The sequence below is a fragment of the Rattus norvegicus genome, chromosome 5 (genome assembly GCF_021556685.1).
Source record: "Rattus norvegicus strain SHRSP/BbbUtx chromosome 5, alternate assembly SHRSP_T2T, whole genome shotgun sequence".
NCBI classification, from domain to species: Eukaryota; Metazoa; Chordata; class Mammalia; order Rodentia; family Muridae; genus Rattus; species Rattus norvegicus.
This window is the reverse complement of record NC_141538.1, coordinates 136494765-136516323: the sequence shown is the minus strand read 5'-3', so window position 1 is coordinate 136516323 and position 21559 is coordinate 136494765. Positions and strand designations below refer to the sequence as shown.

The following is a 21559-nucleotide window of genomic DNA, read 5'->3' as shown; positions in this document are numbered from 1 at the left end:
TGGTATTTTCTCACCGTGCCAGCTAATCTTAATTGTTTTAAGGGATTTAGCTGCAGTGTGCTTTGTGTATGTAATGTTTGGTTGGATTATGACTTCCAACCTCTGTGTGGATGAGGTGTGAGGTGACAGTGTGCCTGGGTGGGACCCTTCCTGGTAAGCGGTGGCTGGAACCCAGGGTGTGTGTCCGCCAGGGACAACTGGGGCTCTGACTGTAGCCCAAGGGTGTGCCCAGCTTCTTCCATAGCACTGCACAACAGGGCTGGCCAGCCCTCCGCACCAGCGCTCAACTCAGTGCAGTCGACAACTTTCTGCCTGGGACACTGATGTCGGTTGTCCTGAAAGTTGTTCTGGGCTCTTTCCCCTCACTCCACAAACCTAAAATAGCTCCTTAGGCTCTGCCTTCCCCAGCTCTTCTTCAGCGGGTCCTTTCCATAACCTTCTATTTCACCATGTCTACCTGTTTCTCAAATTTGCCGCTCCCGGATGTGCTGAAGGAGCAGGGAGCTGGGAGGCGGGCAGGACTGGGATCCCATGTGGACAGAATGCTTGCTTCATTTCTGTTTGTAAAAACGCACAGGGCACTGGTCATCGGCAGACAGTGTGTAGGTTGTTGTGTCACAGCAGTCTGCTGTCTCAAACCGACAGACTGAAGCCTTTTCTGTGAGGCCTTCACAGGGGCCGGGCACCTCTGGGAGCCTGAGCTGGAGCTGCGGCCTTTGCTTTGGTTAGAACCTTGGGTTTTGTTGGGCAGAGTCTACGACCCTTGGCCACGGAGCTTTGAGTGCGCTTCCCTAGTTGGTGTGATGAAAGCCAGACGGCCGAGTTGGCAGCTGGGGCGCTTTGGCATCTTGGGCTTGACTGCTTTGGGCTCCACAAGGGTCTGATGCATGCACACCTATCGTCTTTGCCTGCCTCTTGTGCAGGCCTAGAATTCTTGTGCTTCTTGGCAACGAGCATGTTCCTCGGGAACTTGGGTAGACCTCCTTGAGAGAGTCCTATCTTTGTGACAGGGTTCTTGACTTCAGGATTGGTTGTGTGTGGTGTTTTTTGAACTCGGCCATGACTACATGATTCACCTGAGGCTCTCAAAGCACCTCATGGTAAGCATTTATGACCCAATTACCAAGTACTTTCATAAAACTTCAGCATCTGGGGTCATTCCTACCCAGAACTAGACAAACCCAGGTTTCAGGCCCTGACACCCCACAAGGTGTCTGGCTCTGACGCTCTCTCTTCTAAGTCATCTAAAAATAAAACCCTCCAGTCGTTTGAAATGAGTTTGTATAGAATATATTTCACTCTTTAAAAATAGAACTTTGAGCAGTGATAGCATCTATATACAAAAATAAACATCTTCATATAAATAATTTATATGGTAGGAGGGAGGGAGGGGTACAGAGGGCCTCCCTAGGAGTCATCAAGCAATGAAAGGCCAGGGATGGGAGAATGAACTAGGAACCCTCAGGCTTGGTCTACTGAGGTGTCAGTGTGGGACAGGACAGGACAGGGCTGCACTGCAGCCAGAATGTAGCCTTTTGGCCCAACCTGCATACAGACATGAACTCCCGTGAGTTCCTATGTGTGAGGAGGCTCTTGTCTGAGCAGGAGCTGTTCTCTTTGGGGATCAGCTAAGGTTGCAGTAACTGAGTTAGGAGAGGAGACAGATAGCAGCAAGTAGCCCTCCGGGGTCCAGCCTGCATTTCATACCTCACCCACTGCTTCCCAGGGACTCTGCGTGGCCCTGTGAGGTCTCTGTGATTCTGATACTCTTCCACTCAGTGGCTAGTCCGGTCCTCTAGAACTGAGGTTGCTAGAGCTGTTGATAAGTTGGCAGCGGCAGACTACGTGGGCTCATCGGAGGCTGGGTGGACGTATGCTCCAGGTAGTGGTGGTGGGTGGAGGGCCACAGTCATGGAGGTAGTCACTCTGGCAAAACTCTGGGGCAGGGTGGGGGACACGCCCCACCTGAGCCCACCCCTCTGTGGGGCTGTGGAGCTTAGGGCCTGTGGACTCTCCTTGTATATCTGGACCACCTGAAAGAGACGCCAGCCCCAAGCCAGGCTCCCTGTCAGATTTCACAGAGCAAGAATTCAAGGCCTGCCAAACCCTCCCTATGCTCTGGGTCCTAAAAGTTTAAGGCCCGTCCCTTCCCACTGAAGGCTGAGGGGCAGGGGCCCGGCATCTGAGGCAGCCACTTTCAGCTGATGGAGGGCTCTTTTAGGAAAGCCCGACAGAGCTGAGCCCTCTGTTAGCCACTGAAGGTCTTTGGTTATGGGTCTGTCCCTCCCTTGCTTTTCTACCCTGTCCCTTAGGGTGAGGACAGAAGGAGCATTTGGTCACCTGTGGTGGGGGGCCCAGGATGGACAGCAGCACAGGAAGCAGCAGGAGTCCATGGAGCAGGCCCAAGAGTGTCAGCACCGTCAGCACCACGAAGAAGTACCTGGGAGAGAGCAAGGGTCGGTGGTCAGGCCCTGAGGCCACCTGAGGCCAGGGTGGGCAGTCCCCTCTTCCTGAGCTCTCTTGTACCTTATGATGAAGTCAAAGTTAGAACCAGCAAGCATGAGCAGACCCAGCAATGTAGAGACAGCTCCATCAGTCACTGGGGCAAAGGTCTGCTCCAGAGCGCGAGCAGCCCGCAGGTTCCGGCTACCATGGCTGGTCAGGAAGCCCTAGGGAGAGAGTCCTGGAGTTCCTCCTCTGCCAATCACAGTCAGCCATCCAGTGTCCTCGGCGGCTGTTTTTCCATTCTAGGTTGCACCCAGACCTTCCCCTGGGAAGGCGGGACTAACTAGCTTCACTGGGATGGTCTGGAAACACTGAATCCACTTTGGTAACAGGAGAGGTGTCTGGCCACACAGAGCAATGGCAGGTGGGTGTCCATAGTGTTTGGTCAGTAGCTTTGCTGAAGCCCCACTACTCATTCATTAAAGTGCTGCTGTTACTGCTGGGGCAGTGCTGTACACTGTTAATTCCAGCACTCAGAGGATCTCTGTGGGGCTAGCCTGGGCTACCTGGTGAGTTGCCAGGGCTACACAGTGAGACCCTATCTCAAAACAACAAAAGTCAAAGCACTACTGCCTGTGGCAGCTTTTGTGCTATGATGGAAAGATTATGTTGTTTGCAGAGTCTGAACCACTTACTGCCCAGCCTTTTAGACAGAAAATGCACAAGGGGCCAGCAAGAGGGCTCAGTGGATAAGGGTGCCTGCAGTCAAGCCTAATGATCTGAATTTATTTCCAGGATCCACAAACTAGAAGGAGAGAACTGGCTACCACAAGTCCTCCTCGGACCCCTACCCCTCAAAGTTAAGTATAGGTCATAATAAACAATGCATGCAAGCCCCTGGCCAAAGGGGTTGGACAACGCGGTGATGTAACGTCCCAGGGTCTCCAGGGTCTCACTATATAGCCTTGGCTGTTCTGGAACTCACTATACAGATCAGGCTGGTCTTGAACTCACACTGTCTGCCTCTTCCAAAGTGCTAGGATTATAGGCATGTGCTACCATGCCGCCCTCAGGATAACCTTTTCTTTTTTATTAAAGCAGGGTTTCTCTGTGTAACAGCCCTGGCTGTCCTGGAACTCACTCTGTAGACCAGGCGGTGTGCGTCACCACCACCTGGCTAAAACTCTTTGTATTGTTCTGCATGCTGCCCCACTCCCCACCTCAGTGCTGGGGAAAAACATCCAAGCTGTGCCCTTGCCCTATTGGGTGAGCGTTCAACTGCTGACGTACACCTATGATCTCTTACTGTTTGTTTGAGATAGCGTTTCATGTAGCCTAAACTGGTTTCTGGCTTGCTACCCAGCCAGGCTGGCTTCAAACTTGTAATAACCTGTGAATGAGCTCATCCTACTGCCTCCGCTGACCAAGTCCTGGGATTACAGGTGCATGTCACTATGCCCCATTCATATATTCTTTTGTTTTATTATTTAACATTCCTTTTAGACAAGCTCTTTCAGGTCACTGTGTATACAGCAGTCTGCCTGCATGAATACCTGCAGATCAGAGGAGGGCACCAGAGGATCATGAGCCACCTTGTGGTTGCTGGGAATTGAACTCATGACCTCTGGAAGAGCAGCCAGTGCTCTTAACCACTGAGCCATCTCTCCAGCCCCGTGATCCTTTTATAGCAAAACTATTTAAAAGAATGGTTGGCTGGTTCCAAGGGATGAGGAAGCAGCCCAGTGTGGTGGTGAACCCAATCAACAGGAGGCAGAGGCAGGAGGACCACAAGTTCAAGGTCATCCTCAGACACACAGGTAGGAGGTCAGCCTAACTTACATTGAGACTGCCTAAGGGAAAAATGTTTCCCATCTTCCCAACTTCCATTATGTCTTTAAACTATTCCAGGCCCTCATTTCTTTTTCTTTTTTTTTTTTAAAGTTTATTTATTGCTCATAGACATTCTTTTAAAATTTATTTATTTTATGTATATAGGTACACTGTAGCTATCCTCAGACACACCAGAAGAGGGCATCAGATCTCATTACAGATGGTTGTGAGCCACCATGTGGTTGCTGGGATTTGAACTCAGGACCTCTGGAAGAGCAGTCAGGTGCTCTTAACCACTGAGCCATCTCTCCAGCCCCAATATGGCCCTTATTTACTTAGTTATTGTCCATCTAGACTACTTAAGATATAAGTATTCAGGCTAGAGAGATGGCTCAGTGACTGAGAGCACTTGTTGCTCTTGCAGAAGTCCTGGGTTCAAGTCCCAGCACCCACAGGGAGGCTCACAACCATCTGTACTTCTAGTTCTAGGGCATTTTACACCCTCTTCTGATCTCTTTGTGTATTAGACACACACACAGTGCACATATATATACATGCAGGCAAAACACTCACACATATTAAAAACTAAAAATAAAAACAGGGGTTGGGGATTTAGCTCGGCGGTAGAGCGCTTGCCTAGCGAGCGTAAGGCCCTGGGTTTGGTCCCCAGCTCCGAAAAAAAGAAAAAAAACAAAAACAAAAACAAAACAAAACATATAAGTAGGAAACAGTCAACACTTGTTGGAGGAACTGGGCCCCACATGGTTGTGCACTCCTGTAATAACTGGATGCAGGAGGATTGGAAATTAGGAGGCTGGTGCTGGAGAGATGGCTCAGTGGTTTAAGAGCACTGGCTGCTCTTCCAGAGGACCTGGGTTCAATTCCCAGCACCCACATGGCCGCCCACAACTGTCTGGAACTCCAGTTCCAGGGGATCCGATACCTTCACACAGACATATATAGTCAAAATATCAATGCACATAAAAATAAATAAATTGGGGTTGGGGATTTAGCTCAGTGATAGAGCGCTTGCCTAGGAAGCGCAAGGCCCTGGGTTCGGTCCCCAGCTCCGAAAAAAAAAAAAGCAAAAAAAAAAAAAATAATAAATCTTAGAAAAAAAACTAAAGGTCACCCTCAACTACGGAGTTTGAGGCCAGCTTGAGCTGCATGAAACTCTGTCTGAATAAGACTGTATTGTCAACTGACTTGCCCCTCTGTGTTTATTTGAGACAGTCTTGCTACCTGCCCTGGACTGGCCTGAATGACTTGAGCCTGAGAAGTTCCTGTCTCTGTGTCTCCTGCACTAGAACTGCCTGGCTGGCGAAGACACTGTTGCTATGCTAGTCTCTCTCACGATGTTTATAGTCTATTTTCTTTCTACGTCTACTAATTTTATGTGTGTGTTTTGCTTGCCTGCACGTCTGAGCACCGTGTGCGTGCCTAATGCAAAGAGATCAGAAGAGGGGGTTGGGTTCCCTGGAACTTGAGTTACAGAGAGTTGTGAACCACCTTGTGGGTGCTGGGGCTTGAACCCAGATCCTCTGTGCCGCCACGCCCAGCTTAAACACTAAACAGTTCCCAGCACACAGAAGGTGATCTCACCACTTTTTTTGCTCAAAACTGATCACCTGACCGTTCCTCCCAGGGCCTATGCTTACCAGAGCCACATGAACCGTGAATTCAACACCGATGCCTACAGAGGCCACGAGGATTACCACGGGGATGGCACTCAGTTTGATGCCCAGGAATCCCATGATACCAAAGAGCTCCACAGTCATCATCGCCAGGACCAGCACCTGCGGAGGGCAGGGATTACCCAGGGCTCCCGGCGGCAGGAGCGCCCATCTGGACAGGGCAGGTTGGGCTGCTGCTGGGGTCTCCCCGCTCCACCCGGCCAACACTCACTATGAGGCCAGCTGTCCACGGGTTGAGTAAGAGCAGAGCACAGACGAGGAAGGTGCAGAGCAGCAAGATGCAGACCGCCAAGAGGAAGCAGCGCCGAAGGCCCAGGTACTGCTCCCAGAAGAGAAAGGGAGAGCCACTGGGGTAGGCGTGCACCCCTGCCTGGCCTGCCTCTGTGCATGCCGCCCGGGCCCCTTCGATGGCTTCCACAAAGTCTGCAGTCTTCTGGAGTCCATGCAACAGGAAGGGGAACTGGGCAAACTCCAAGGGCTGGGCTGCCGGGACTGTGGAAAGGACAGAGGAGCAGAGGGAGGAGATGGAGTGAACGGAACAGTGATGGGGTTGGAGGGTCAGGGCCTGTGTGGGCTGAGGACCAGGATCCAGGCGAGCTCCCCCAGGACTCACTGCGAAGGTTCTCTCCAGTGGTATCGTACTTGTCATGCAGCCATTCCGGAGGTGGGGGGTAGAAGTTGGCCTGAGAGGCTGCTAGGCCCAGGGGGTCGCTGCTCACCCACACGGTTAGCCCCATGTAGAAGAGTTCTGGGGGAATGAGTCCCTCCTTGTCCACCAGTTTCCTTGTGGTCAGCTGTGAAGGCAGAGAAGGTTAAGGGCCTGGGCGTGGGGAGGTCTGGAGCCCACCAGTGTGCCTTGACCAAGTTAGCCCACTCCTTACCTGGTTGAAATCCAGAGGTTCCTGGGCATTCCCGGTTTGGATGAGCAGCTTGTAGGCCAGGGCGCCATCTTCAGAGCCGTTGCGGTAAGAGTTGCGGGTGATGCGCCCAGAAGCCCAGTCTTGGTCAAATGCGGTCTGGATACCTGCAGGCACACGGGATGGACCAGGATGGGACCTACAGCTCTAAAGACCGCGCCGGGCAGCATCTCCACCTGCTGCTCTCTTGGCCGCTTACCCTGTAGCCAGCTGCGGTAGTAGTGCAGCCAGGTGCGGGGGGCCTGGGCCGCAGGTGGGGGGAGCACAGCCTTGAGGGAACTGAAGCGCTGGTGCAGATCAAAGAGGGCGCGTTGGGAGTGGGCGTAGTCAAAGCCACCCTGTGTCACCAGGGCCACCTCGTACAGGGAGAAGTACCTGAGCTGGGCGCTCAGGAAAGCATGTTCCTTAGTGCCCCGAGGGACCACATCTGTCAGGGCCAGCCCATCTTGGACCAAGGTGGCTCCATAGAGGCTCAGACCCAAAAGAGCCCCGAAGAACAGCAACACCAGGGCCTGTGGGGAAATGAGAGCTAAGAGGCCGTCCTCCAGCCCTCTGCCCTCTTTGGAACCAGACACACTGAGCCTCTATCCTGCCCCACCTGGGCTAACCTTGGCTTGTGTCTGGAGCAGTAAAGGCGCAAACTGATAGCGGGCAAAATGGGCGAGAGTCCAGTGGGCACAGAGCAGAGACCTGCAGGACGCCTTTGGCCTCGTCCCCTCCTCCTGACCGAGAAGGTCCCGTGTGGACCCCCCAGGGCTGTAGAGTTCAGAGCCCAGTGGGTCAGAAGTTGGAGACAGCAGGTGGGCTTGAGGAGGCAAAATGGTGACTACGTGCTGGCTGCTGGCTTCGCAGTGGGTAAAAGCTTGCACAGTGGCAGTCAGGTGGGCAATGCCCACTGGTACGGCTCTGTCCCCTAGTTCCTGGGGCAGCATCTGAATGACCTGAGCAGAGCAGGGGCTGGGAGAGTCAGAGAGAGCAGACGGGTTAGAATGCAGGGCAGGGCACAGGCTAGGGTGAGGTCAAGGACAGGAATGGGCGTGCACGAAGGAAGAGTACCTAGAAAAGCAGCAGAGAACGTCGAGGCGCTGGCGGTGGCGCCGGCGCAGGTCGAGGCTGAGGACAGCGGGGAAGACAAGCATTACCGCTGCAAAGTTGCAGCCGACCACTATGGCTGCCTGGGAAGACAGGAGGCTGGATGAAGCACGCTCCGTGCTCCGCGCCCACCCCAGCCCACCTGTCCATTTGTGACCCCTCACCTGCAGGGAGAAAGCCCGCAGCGCAGGGATGGGAACCAGAACAGCCATGAAGAAGGCGACCATGTTGTTGATGGATGTGAGTGCCACACTGGTGCCGGTGCGTCGCAAACACTCACCCATGCGCTCCTGCCAGGACAGAGCAGGGACAAACCCTCAGGCCACAGAGGGCGATGGGACTTCAAGGCAGAGTTAGGGGAGGCCCAGGAACTCGGCGGAAGTGCAATTCTGACGCCACAGCAGTCAACATTTGTGAGGTACCATGGATGGGCATCTGCTGTTCTAAGCACCCATCCTGAATTACATCACTGGTCTTATATCAACCCTTGGGACACGAGCACTGTTATCACGACACCTACATCTATGAGTGCTCAGAAGGGTTAATGAGGCAATCAGACAGGATTAATCAAACCAAGAGGCTCTTCACCGCTTTGACTAACTCTGGATGGGCCCAAGCTGGGGGATGATGCTTACTGGGAGAGGAGTGTTGGGTGGGGCCTTTGTGAATGCATGTGCCAGCAGGAAGATGTCATCCACACCGATGCCCAGAGCTAAGAAGGGCAGTACCTGGAAGGGCAGAGCAGGGAATCAAACATCTGGAGGGACTGTGTGGCTTGGAGATGGCCCTGAAGGCTGCCCCCTTCCCCTGGTCCTGGTTTACCTGAGTAGTGGCAGCATTGAAAGTGATGCCAAGTAGGGCACAAAGCCCAAGACCTGAGGCCACCGCCAGGGCCACGAGCAACACCCCAGCAAGACCGACGGCACCCTGGGACTGGGCGCAGTCCCACCGTAGCATTGTTATGCAGGCATAGGCCAGCTGTGAGGAGAGAGGACATGATTTCAGAAAGGGATTTCTGGGGGCGAAACTTGCTGGAAGGGAAGCAAGGTTGCTGGACGCAGACCCACCATGAGCAGATAGCCTCCTACCACACGGGTGGCACTGACTTCCGAGAACGCCTGCAGGATGTCATCCAGGGTGGTGGAGGAGAAAGCATGGATCTGCTGGGATGCGTTGGCTGGCAGAGCCTCCTGGGCTAGCTGAAGAGTCGGGGTGAGTGTGAGGGGCGGGAGGGGCCGTGGCCTCACGGAACCCTCCTTTGACCTTGCCCATACTGACCTGCACAAAGCGCCTCTGCCAGGCCTGCAGCACCATGCTGGCCTGCTCCTCACTCCAGCCGATGTCATGTGTCTGGTAGTCGCCCCGGAAGTGCTCATACAGCTGACGGGGGCTCATCAGCAGGAAGGTGCTCTGGAAGGCCTCCGCCCTGTTAGGGTGTGCGAGGGGGAGTCAGACATTGCCTGGACACTCAGTGTGGGTTTGTGGGGTGCCTCTTCCAGAGCTGCTTAGCATTACAGTGAATTCCCAGGCCCCCTCACCAAGTCCCAGGGGAGGCCCGACCTCAGCAGCTGTCCTTGGAGATCTCTGGCTGTGCCCCCCAGTAGCAGTTCCTCCTGCCAGTGCATGAACTTGTGGGAGAAGCCATGGCAGCCCCCACTCAGCTCCTGAGCCACATTGGGAGCCTAGAGTGGAACAGAAAGGGGTCTGTAAGTCTTCAGAATTTAAAAGTTATGTTTGTGTGTGTGTGTGTGTGAGAGACAGACAGACAGAGAGGCAGAGAGATTGAAAGTGTGTGTGAGGGGCTGGGGATTTAGCTCAGTGGTAGAGCGCTTACCTAGGAAGCGCAAGGCCCCGGGTTCGGTCCCCAGCTCCGAAAAAAAGAACCAAAAAAAAAAAAAAAAAAAAAGAAAGTGTGTGTGTATGTGCATGTGTGTATGTGTGAGAGAGACAGAGAGATTAAAAGTGTGTGTGAGTCTGAGTGAACCTAAACCTGGCTAAGCCCTAGGCTTGTACCTCCAGGACCCATGCCTGACATGGAACTCAGTGGGCCCGACTCTATTCCCCTGTGTCCTCTGCCTACTGCAAGAGCTAGTGTTCTACAGGGGCCACAGGCGAAATCGCAGGCCTGGGAATGGGCTGCAGGAAGGAAACACGACTGCAGCTCACAACTGCCTGCAGCTCCAGGGTCTGACACATCCACAGGGTCTTCTGGCATCCACAGGCACCCATATATGCATATAGGTCACACACAGACACACAGACACATGCTCAAATAAATCTTAAGAACAAACAGAATTGAAAGCAGAAATGTAGGCTTTAGTCCTGGCATTAGGAAGACGGCAGCAGGTGGGTCTCTGTGAGTTCAAAGCCAGTCTACTCTACTCAGAGTAGGTTCCAGGCCAGTCAGGGCTGGATAGTGAGACCCTGTGTTGTCTCCACCCCCAACAAACAAACTGTATAACAACAAAGAAAAAAAAGAACAAAATCAAATACTGAAAAACAACAGGGCTGGAGAGAAGGCTCCGTGGGTGGTGAGGAGCATCAGCCACCCTTCCAAGGGAGCTGTGCTCAGTTCCCAGCCCGAACGAATGTGAGGCTGCTCACAAATGTCTGACACTCCACTTCCAGAGGACCCAGCACTTCGATGTCCTCAGGCGCCTGCACTCACTCGCTCGTTCAGGCACACAGCTACATCTAATTAAAAAAAAAAGTGATTCGTGTGCCACTTGAAGGTTCTTCAGAAGTGAATGAGAGTGGAACTCTGTGTGTGTGTGTGTGTGTGTGTGTGTGTGTGTGTGTGTGTGTGTGTGTGTGTGTGTACACAGGTAAGAGAGAAGGATGGGAAGCCATCTTTTCTGGCAGACCTGTCTAGGAACCAACCCACCTGCCTGCTGTGACGGTTGGGAGCACTAGGTGGACAGTGGGGGTCATCAGGGTCCAGACAGGGTCGCCCCACATAGGCCTGGCCCACCTGTGCCTTGTCTAGCAGCTCCCGGAAGCCCTCCAGAGAGGCAAAGGGGCCCAGCTCCTCTAGGAGCTGCTGGGGATCCAGGTTGGTCCACTGGATATCAGGGCGGCCCCTGGGGAAAGCCTGTGGTTAATGGAGGTCAAAGCACAACGCCTGCCTGCCCCAGAGCTGCAGCCCCTGCCTCACTCCAAGCAAGATCCGTCCTTCCCTAAGGAGAGCGTGCGTGCAAGGCTCAGCTTGCCTCAGCTGCTGGGCTGCTCCCGAACACCAGGCTGCTGCTTCGAGCTTTGGACACTTGGAATGGGTGTGCCTAATATGTGGATGGGTCTGGAAAAGCTGCACCAGTCACACTAAGATATCTACCTTTGGCTCTAACCTATAACCAGACACACACCTGCATCTAACAGGCTTTCTTTTTAGTCCAAGCAGCAAGTTAGATGACAGTTGGCTAATGTGAGCAGAAAAGTCTCAGACAGATCTTTGCCTGAGGATCTATGTGTTCTGTTTAAATCACACAGGTCCCCTTCCCTCCGGAGGTGAGGAGAGGCAGGTGGGAAGCCTTGGGCTGCCCAGGCTCTCTCTGATCCTGTCCTGGGAGGCAGTCAGGACTTGGCGAATCTCCTTTTCATTCATGCCCCCACACCTCTCCTTTCTGTGGGGGAGTCCCTGGCAGGAGATGAAACGGGCGGGCGAAGGGGCGGCTGGGGCAGCACTCACGGCAAGTAGGCAGAACCCCCTTGGAGTTTGGCTCCTTCCCAGAAGCAGTCAAGCGGGGTGAGGATCACACAGGGAAACAGCTTCTCAATCATCTGCCAGGGACACCCCAGGTGACATCAGTCCTGCTTCTAGAATACCCTCTGCAATCCTTCCAACACCCCCACCCTGTGGAGCCTCAGCCAGCACTTGGGAGGAGCCTGGGTACTTACCCGCTCGATCATTCCATTTTCAATAAGGGGAACCCCTGATTTGTAGCAGATTTTGTTCAAATCCCAGGACCTGTAATGACCAGGGCACAGGTGATCAGCAGAAGAGGGACCCTCATTCTACAACTTCCGCAGCACTGGTCATGCCTGGCCACCCAGGGTCTCCAGTGGACTTACTTCCCATAAAGTGAGACTTGTACTTTACTGGCGGTGAGGGCTGCCTGGAGGTGAAAGCCAAGCGCCTCGGGGGTGAGGATGTTTGCCCCCTCCTGGCGTGCAGTCTGAATCAACATCTGGGAGGTGTAGGCAGCCTCCTCCCCCAGCTTCTCTTTGGTGTAATGCAGCTCCTGGCTCACCCTGCTGCCCACTGCCAGAGCAAAGAGAAAACAGGTTGGGGAAAGGGCAGGTAAACCAGAGGTCTGGGAAATGGGGTCCCAACCTCTGAGGGAAATGCTGAGGAGAAGTCTCTGCCTTGCCCCCCACCCCCACCCCTGCAATCTCCTTCTCCTCTTAGGGAAGTGGAGGAGCCACAGCTCTGGAACTCTGTGGCTGGGGTTCAAGGCAAAGGCTTGAACACACGAATAGGTTAAGTCAGTGCTACAGTGTTTGCACAGGACGTGCAGGGCCCTCAGCTCAATCCCCCAACATCAAAAGGAAAATATCAGTGAGATGGGCTTGCAGGGTTATAGGACCTTCCAGGTTAGGTACCCTCGGACCCTCTCTGCTTAGCTGGGCAGGACAAAGAAGGGGCCACAGGGGCCTGTGGGGAGGGTTTACTAAAAATCCCGTCTACAGGCTGATTCTGGTCAGGCTGCTGTGTGCAGTGATGGTAGCACCCTGGACCGATGTTCTGCAGCCCATGGGCAAGGGGGAGGGGATGGCCTTCAGTGTGACGCTTCCTGCCACCAGGGCAAGATGCCTAGGCAGGGATGAAATCAAGGAGACTGGCAAGCTCCAGATCCTTCCCCAGCCTCACTGAGATGAGGGCCAGGAGGCAGGAGGCCTACCTTCGAGTTCTCTTTTTTTTTTTTTTTTTTCTGGAGCTGGGGACCGAACCCAGGGCCTTGCGCTTCCAAGGCAAGCGCTCTACCACTGAGCTAAATCCCCAACCCCTACCTTCGAGTTCTCAATCCCAGTGTCCCTCACATTTTACTTCATGTTAGTCATGGAGTCACATGAGAAAGGGGGGGGGGATTTTTGTTGTTTTTGTCTTTCAAGTCAGGGTTTCTCTGTGTAACTGCCTCGGCTCTCCTGGAACTCGATTTCTTTTGAACTCTCAGCGATCCACCTGCCTCTGCCTCCCACAGGCTGGAACTAAAGGCATGAGCCGTCACACCTGGCCAGGAAGGAAGCACTTATGACTCGGAGGTGGGTAAGTGTCACATCGGGGACACTGTGGATTTGGTCTGCTCTCAGACTCCGTCCCGCTCCTTGCCTGGAGGCTTTCTTGTCGGCTACTATCATCCCCAGGATCCAGTCCTGAGATCTCACCTTCACCTGCTCCCGCTTTTTATCACTCTGCAGCCCTGGCTGGTCTAGAAATCACTGCATAGCCAATATGGTCTCAAACCGGGGACAATCCTACTTCTATTTCCCAAGTGCTGGGATTACAGGTGTGTGCCACCCTTCCCAAGTGGATGAACCCTTTCCCAAGATCACTGGCTTTCCTCAACCCCTGGTAACGTCCCAGTTCAGATTTCCAGGCATCCTCAGCCCTTTGGGCTCCCTCACGAACAGTTCCCGCACAGCCACACTGCTTTCCCACAGTTCTCCTGCTCCGCCCGCCCTGCCCTAGCCGGTAGAGCAGTATTCATTCCACCACGGCGGGATTGGTGGCTGCCACAGAGAAGGAAGGAGGGAAGGGCAGAGAGAGCTCCCCTGTAAGGATGGACATGGGGGCATGAGAGGAAGGAGGAAGAAACCCGGAGAGACATGCTAAGAAAGCCAGAGTAAGAAACACAGTTCACTTAAAACACACTGTCGAGACTAAAGAATCCTCCGGCTAAAATGTGGACAGAGAAAGTCAAACATCAGCTGGCAAGGCTGATGACCGATACCAAGACAGAGAGAACACACTGTACAAGGGAGGAGGCCATGTGGTCAGGGACTGGAACGAAGCTATCTTCAGGCCTCACCCCAGGCCCTGCTTCTGATAGGCTGTGTCTAGACAAACAACTCTCTCTGAGCCTCAGTTCTCAACTTTATTTATTTTAAAATATTAAAACTACTTTTACAGTTTATTTTCTGTGTATAAGTGTTTTGTCTGCATGTAAGTATGTGTGAAAGGTACGTGTCTGGTGCTCTTGGAGGCTAGGTGAGGGCGTTTCAGATGGCTGTGAGCCACCATGTGGGTGCTGGGAATTGAACCTGGGTCTCTGTAGGAGCAGCCAGTGCTCTTTACTACCAAGCTACCTCTCCAGGCCAATTTACTAATCTTTAAAGTGAGACTGAGTGTGGTGGCTCATTCCTGTGACCTCAGCACTTCAAAAGCTGAGGCAGGGCCACTAATGTTGAATTTCATGGGCTTACACAGCCTGGTTATACAATTAGCCCCTGTCCCAAAAACCAGACTAACCAACCAATCGATCAAACAAACAGATAGTGTCCACCTTGGTTGTATTAGGATAAAGGCAGGCAGGGGTGGAGAGATGGCTGGGTGGTTAAGAGCACTGGCTGCGTTTCCACAGAACCCAAGTTCTATTCTCAGCAGCCACATGTCAGCTCACAACTATCTGTAACTCATGTTTCAGGGGATCTGACATCCTCGCACAGACATACATGCAGGCAAAACACCAATATACATAAAATAAAAAGAAATAAATCATTAAAAAAAGAAAAAGGGACAAAGGCAAGCAAAAGACCTAGGAACTGCCTGGCACTATAAGTAAGACATGGAATTGTAACCAGGAGTTGCCAGGAGAGAAATGACATGTTAGAACATGGAGGGAAACTGGGAGAGAGGAAAGACAGCTGGGGAAGACTGGGGTTGGGGAGATGGAGGACGGTTGGGAGGGGGAGAGACAGACAATGATGACATCTGCTGAGGAGGGCTGTCCCTTCACAAAAAGGGGCATAATTGGTTAAAACAGCATAGACGCTACCTCTGAGGTAACAGCACATGCCAGGCAAGTGCCCTGTCCTAAGGTGCATCCCCTTAGCCCCCTGTGCTTTTCTTCTTAAAGAGAGGGTCTCATACAGCCCAGGCTGGCCTTGAACTTGCTATGCAGTTGAGGATGATGCTGAACTAGTAATCTGCCTGCCTCCTGCAGAGATAGGGAATTGAACCCAGGGCTTTCTGAACTCTAGAAAAGCACTCTACCAACTGAGCTATCTTCATCTCGGCTTCCTGACCCTTCCTCTTCCTCTTCCTCTTCCTCTTCCTCTTGTTTGTTTTTGCAATGGGGCTTCACATAGCCCAGGCTGGCCTCAGTACTGGACTGAGTACTTTCTATGTGGCTGAGACTAGTACTTAAGTAGCTGAAGTAGGAGTGCTGTGAGTTTAAGGCCAACTTGACCTACTGTGGAGATGCTGTTTGAATCATAAAGCAGCAGAGGATTATTATTTACTAAGTTAATAGAAAATTTAAAGTTGACAGCACGGCAGGGTCACAGAGGTCCCCCATGGAGTGTGACTTGGTACACTATCTCAGTACCAATGCTTACAAGCACCTGTGAAGGCCCAAGAGCTATGACAGAGTCAGGCCTTGTGACCAGAACAGGAATCATGGTAGGTTCTGAACAGAGCCTCGATGACCTGGTGTTTTCATTTCTGACAAGCCAGTAAGAGCCGGCCCATGAATTAGGAGAGGGGCTTCAGGATCCAGTGCTCTGCACTCTTAGAGGTTTGGGGTGTTGACAGCGTTAAGAGAGAGCTAAGGGGCTGGAGAGTTGGCACAGCAGGTAAGGCACCGGCTGTTCTTTTGGAGGAGTGGGTTTGATTACCAGCACCTACACAGTGGCCCACAGATATCCTTAACGCCATCTTCAGGCGATCTGTTATCGTTTTCTAGCCTCTTCAGGCACTTGGCAAACATATGGTGCACAGACATACACGGAGACAAACACCCACGCACATAAAAAAACAAAAGAGCGAGCCAGGCAAGGGCAGTAACTATGTCAAAGAAGCCAGACTGTGGAGGCCTGGAGCCTGTGCTCAGGGCTCACTCACGAGTCCGAGCCTTCAAAGGATCTGATAGGAAGCAAAGGACAGGAAGGCCCCAAGCTGGAACTGACTTGGCCAGATTTGTATGTACCCCAGGGGGCGATGTGGAAGCAGATTTGAAGGCAAAGCTAATTGTTTCCTTAGCCTCTTTGCTAGCTGACTGATTTCACTGGCCATCCTCAGAAAGGCCGGTGATTACGGACACCTGGGCTCCTCTCTACCGCCACAGGGTGAAGCCACATTTTCCATGGGGCCAATCATAGAATCACACTGCACTTGGCTAAGTGAAGAATTTACCAGTAATATATTCTCGACAAGTAGAACAGAGAGGAAATTGGATGGAAGGCTTCTCATCCCCCCTCCCCCACCAATTTATTCTGTCTGTCTGTCTGTCCATCCATCCATGCATTTAAGTATTTAGTATTGAACGTAGGCCCATGGCATGCTTGCTAGGTTAGCACACTACCAGTATAGTTTTGTCCTTTTTTTTTTTTTTTTTTTTTGGTTCTTTTTTTCGGAGCTGGGGACCAAACCCAGGTATAGTTTTGTCCTTTAAAAAGTACTTTTTTTTCGGAGCTGGGGACCGAACCCAGGGCCTTGCGGTTGCTAAGCAAGCGCTCTACCACTGAGCCAAATCCCCAACCCCAAAAAGTACTTTTTTTTAATGTGTGTGTATGTATGCCTGTGTTTCTGTTTACCTGTGCATGTGTGCCAGTACATGTGCCCGAGCCTGTGTGTATACCTGTGCATATGCGCCGTGCGTGTCTGTGAAGGTCAGAGGTTGATGTCAGGTGTCTTCCCCATCACTATTTTTTGAGACCAGTTCTTTCAGTGAACCTGGATCTTACCACTTTTGCCTTATCGGCTTGCCAGCGAGGTGCAGGATCCACTCGTGTCCACTCTGCCCTCCTCCCTGTGTGCTGGAGTTAGAGACATGCGCTCCGCCCCTCTGCAGAGGTGTTGGGAATTCACAGTCCAATCCCACAAGCTTGAGCAGCAAGCACTCACCCACTGAGTACCCCTCCCCAGCCCTAGTACCTTAATGTTGAGACACCATTTCATTAAGCTGTCAAGACTGGTCTTGAACTCACTCTGCAGCCCACTGGAATAAAGCCTGAGGCCAAAAGTCTCATGTGCCGTGGACAGAGGAGAATGTGGGTCCCGGCTGATGTCCTTGGTCTGACAGATAAATCACCCCAGAACTGTCTATTGCCAAATCTCTGGTTACAAGAATAAGGCCCCAGCCTCTTCCTTCCTGTTTTATGAACCCCCTTTCTTTCTCTTTCATGTGGCTACAAGACTCCAGATATATAATTACTAGTGTTCTGGGGAAGTCTAAAAGGGCCTCAACAACGGCACCATCACAGGGCGGACGGGATGTTTGGCTGTGAGAGACATGAAAGATGAGGAACCCAGGAGACCGGCTCCTGGGGACTGAGCGTGGGGCAGCTGTGGGCTCCACCAACAGGTGGGCGGTGATTCCTGCCTTCCACAAGCAGCTGCCCACTCCTTACCTTCAATTCATCGTGCATGCTATCACTGTCGTTCACAGAACTATCTGTGTGTGTGCAGGTGTGCATGCCTGTGTCCACATGAAGATGGTGTCCTCTATCTCCTCGAAGCTGGGTTTTATGTTTTCTCAGCTAGACCTGAAGCCAACAAATCCCAGAGATCCTCCTGTGGGGTGCACATGCACGAGTGTGCGTGTACATGTGCGTGTGTGTGTGTGTGTGTGTGTGTGTGTGTGTGTGTGTGTGTAGACTCTGGTCCTTGAGACTGCACAGCAAATTCTCCTAACTACGATGGCGTCTTTGCAGTCCCTCCACCTTCTCTTTCGGAGACAAGGTTCCTGCCTGAGCTGGAGCCCACGGGTTCAGTTAGATTAGCCTCCAATTCAGAGATCTCTGGCCTCTGCCTCTGGAGTTCTGGGTGCCCCACCACTGCCCGGCAAGCCTCTTGGTTTTAAGTTGATCAGGGTAGTGGTGTTTGAACCCTAACCTCCAACCAAAAAAACAAAAAACAACAACAAAAACCACATCACATTTACAGCCAAGCAGGCTCATGATCTCTGTTAATCCAGGTCCTGCTTCTTCTACTTCCAGTCCTAGCAGAAACGGAAAACAAAAATGTCTCTTCCGCTCTCAGTTCCATCAATCAACTTCTCATTGTGCGGGGCATTAAATGAGAGAAAATAGAGAAAAGATCAAGGAAACGGCCGCTTTCAGACAGTGACTGTACTAATCTCACAGGGAGACCACTGCAGGAGGATCCAAGTCAAGGTCGCCTGGGTGACACAGGAAGGCCATGTCTCAAAGAGACCAACTCCTACCCTCTTAGATACCTTCCTCATGACTGCAAAAACACAGCCAGGAGGGCAGGAGAGAGGGGAGCAAACTCGGACATCCACGCAGTGTTTAATTGGAGAAGATCTGGGGAATGCAGAAAGAGGAAGGGCAGGGCATGGGAGGGAGACTCACTCTATTGTGGCAGGATATTCAGAAGTCATTTGGGACCACCCAAGCAGCAGCGGTTTGTGTGGGGGTATGCATATGTGCGTGCGCGCACATGTGCGTGTGTCCCGATGCTGGGGGCAGGCTGGCAGGCAGGGAGAAACATCTGCTCTGGACCCTAGGGCTGTCTTAAGAGTGTGAATGCTTAGACTCTGCAGAGGCTGGGGGTAGGGTAGAGATGGGGTGTGGGAGCCCAAGATGTAGGAAGGTTCCAAGAAACATCTGCTCTGTATCCTAGGACTTGCCAGCATTTGAAATAACTCCAGGGTGTGAGACTGCGACCTGGGACCTGCCTTGGGTCCAGGCCAGGCCTGGGGAGGTCTGGGGAGCACACAAATGCAGATTTCCCAGAGAAGAACAACACAGTTGAATGTGCCTTTGTCAAACGGCAGCCACATGAAACCAGGCACCGGGAAAGAGAGGCACGCTCAAATCCTGAATTGTGTAATACTTCCACTAGGAAGTGAGGATTTGGTCTCGCTTGACCCTGAATATTGCCTCAAAGTCTATGCTAGCTCTCCATTAAGTGGCTGCAGGGGCCTGCGTGCCTGAGCCATCTACTCAGAAGCCTGGTCAGATGGTTTGTTCAAGGTTTCCTTTTCTTCCCACACTTTCTCTCATTTTCTCATTCTCTCTCTCTCTCTCTCTCTCTCTCTGGATTTTTTTTTTTTTTTTTTGGTTCTTTTTTTCGGAGCTGGGGACCGAACCCAGGGCCTTGCGCTTCCTAGGTAAGCGCTCTACCACTGAGCTAAATCCCCAGCCCCTCTCTCTGTATTTTTGAGACAGGGTTTGGTTTTGTTTTTCCTGCAGGCTGTCCTGGAACTCTCTCTGTAGACCAGGCTGGCCTCAAACTCAGAGATCCACCTGCCTCTGCCTCCTAAGTGCCAGGACTAAAGATTAAAGGTGTGCATCACCACCACCACCGCCACCACTGCCACCACCACCACCACCACCCTCTAACTTTCCTTTTCACTCTTGCTTCTCCCCCATCCCGCTCCCTCCCCACAGCAAACTTAGCTAGGGTTTTGGGTATGCTCAGCAAGCAGTCTCCCATGCTACCCAGCTACATTCCCACCAATCTTCCTTCTGTCTGTCTGTCTGTCTCTCAGACAGGCTGTTGTTAAATTTGTAGACTGAAAAAATTCTCTTGCCTCAACCCCTTGAGTACCTAGAATCACAATGCTAACTCCTGAGTTTGCTGGTCAGAGCCGTCTCTCCCTGCCTTCTCATCTCTCCCTACCTTCTGGTATACAACACAATATCACTTGGCTTTGTTTTGTGTGGAACTTACCCCACACACATTTTACTTCTCTCGGATACTGAAAAACAATACAGCTTGTTCCATTCATAAACTCTGATATACAATTTCAAAAACCCCTAGCTATAAACGATAAACAGACACATAATCAAAGATAGACATTCCACAAGCTTTTACCCTCTAGAGTTGTTCAGTTATGGGTGAGAGACATAGGGTACGAGATACAGTACCCTATGGACACAGTAGAGGGTAAAGACTTGTCTAGGGTGCACAGTGCCCTGGGCTCCCTCCACAGCACTGAGGGAGATTGGGAGCGATGTTGGCATTCTCCAGCACGCCCAGACTCACAGGCTCTGAACGGGAAATGCGCCTCTAGATCTCTGACCAGGCCTGCTGGGGTCCTGTGGCCAGCTCCTCATCCTGACCTTGTCACACACACCAAAGCAGCTATGGCCGGCGTCGGTCACTCACCTTCTACCCAGAGCTGTTCTAGGTCTGTCTCAATTACAGCCACTCGGAGACCCAGTGCCAGAGCCCCCAAAGCCACCAGTCCTAGGAAGAGCACTTTGCCGCAGTGTTTCTGGATCCTGCACCCCAGGGAGAAGAGTAGACCTTGGAAGTAAGCACGAAGCCAGAGAGGAGCCTGCAGGCTCCCAGCTAGGATCTGAGATGGAAAGAGAAGGAAGGGTCAGCCAGCTGTCAGAAGAACTTGCCCTTCTCTCCCTCTGTCAATCCTGCTTCTGGATGCAGAGCAGGAAAACAGCTACAGATCAAGGTTTCAAAAGTGGAAGGCTTAACTCTCTTCAGTACACCTGAGAGTTCCGAGTCACCAACACACACTAGCTGTCAGACATACTATTTTCATTGGCCAGATAATAGGAAATAAACTAACATATCGCTTGCTAGCTCTCGCTTGTCTTCACAGATCCATAACACTTGACCTGCAAACATCACACACCCTACAGCAGATAGATGTTCAAGTGACATTTAAGTCACAAACACAGCCCCGCTTCTTCTAGCTTATCCTCTACTTACTTGAGGTGCGGAGGACCGAGCTGGAGGTGTGTAGCTGGGAGGCAGCTCTCCAAGGGACAGTGGCCGAACCATGCTGGTGAGGATGGGGGCGAGCGCCCCCAACCTGCGTTATCTGAGCGCTGCCATAGGCTGGCTTGGCCCTTGTGCCGCCCGGTTTCACCTGGGAATTCGTAAGGGCGGTGAACGTGCGGTCGTGGGTGAGACGCGGGTGCAGATGCACAGGAGTAGCCCGGAGCAACGGTGCTGGGTGGTGGCCCTAAGCCCCTCTGGATCGGTGGGCCGTGGTCTAAAGTGGGCTCCACGTGTGGGTAGACCCGCCGGGCTGTGAAGCACCTCACAGCTCAAGGTGGCGACTGTGGATTTCGGGAAGCAGCAGGAGCCTCAGAAAAAAAGGAGCGGGCCGGGGTGACGCCCTCCCATTGGCTGAGGGAGCCGCAAATTACCGCTGCCTTGCAGCCGGATCCGTTGCTAGGTAACGGCGCCGCAGGGGGCGGGGCAGGAGACCACCCAGGCAGGGCCACCCCTTGCCTCGCCTCCCCGGCTCGCCTGCCCGCCCACGGGGGCCCTGAGGGGAAGAGAAGGGAGGGCGATCCTGGAGGCGCTAGTCGTTGGCCAAGTCTAAGTCAGGATGCTGAGAAAGGGAGTCTGCTGGTCCCCTTAGGGCCACCCTTTCTTTCTGACCCAGCGCAACCCCAAAGACCTCCTTTCCAGTCTCTCCATGCAGG

General features: G+C 52.6%; 1 protein-coding gene and 1 long non-coding RNA gene across 10 annotated transcripts in view; one reads left to right on the top strand and one right to left on the bottom strand.

Annotated features, from left to right (window-relative positions):
* The window catches only part of LOC148005993 (uncharacterized), a 1435680-nt gene that overhangs the window by 400108 nt on the left and 1014013 nt on the right, over positions 1 to 21559 (top strand). The window lies entirely within an intron of this gene.
* On the bottom strand, positions 1268 to 21198 carry Ptch2 (patched 2). Of its 9 annotated transcripts, XR_015619942.1 has the most exons (23): positions 20835 to 21198; positions 20271 to 20463; positions 12047 to 12236; positions 11873 to 11942; positions 11664 to 11755; positions 10863 to 11058; positions 9539 to 9660; positions 9257 to 9404; positions 9046 to 9177; positions 8801 to 8956; positions 8614 to 8706; positions 8143 to 8268; positions 7943 to 8061; positions 7495 to 7843; positions 7262 to 7398; positions 7086 to 7173; positions 6851 to 6993; positions 6583 to 6763; positions 6181 to 6461; positions 5934 to 6071; positions 2527 to 2669; positions 2341 to 2440; positions 1268 to 2033 (listed from the first exon to the last, which is right to left on the bottom strand). XR_015619942.1 is itself a non-coding variant. In XM_087550207.1 (22 exons), exons 8-22 carry the CDS (start codon positions 9371 to 9373, stop codon positions 1842 to 1844), a joined length of 2583 nt encoding a protein of 860 aa, XP_087406333.1. In that variant the 5' UTR covers positions 9374 to 9404; positions 9517 to 9660; positions 10863 to 11058; positions 11664 to 11755; positions 11873 to 11942; positions 12047 to 12236; positions 20271 to 20463; positions 20835 to 21198; the 3' UTR covers positions 1268 to 1841.

Bases quoted from the DNA above. Each gene is read 5' to 3' on its own strand.
- Ptch2 (XM_087550206.1), bottom strand. From the start codon at position 20,906: ATGGTTCGGCCACTGTCCCTTGGAGAGCTGCCTCCCAGCTACACACCT. The intron at 11,059-11,663 runs GTGAGTGCTGCC...GGCTTTCCCCAG, and splicing joins GGGGGTTCTGCCTACTTGCC to GGGCCGCCCTGATATCCAGT. The intron at 6,462-6,582 runs GTGAGTCCTGGG...TCCTTTCCACAG, and splicing joins CACTGGAGAGAACCTTCGCA to TCCCGGCAGCCCAGCCCTTG.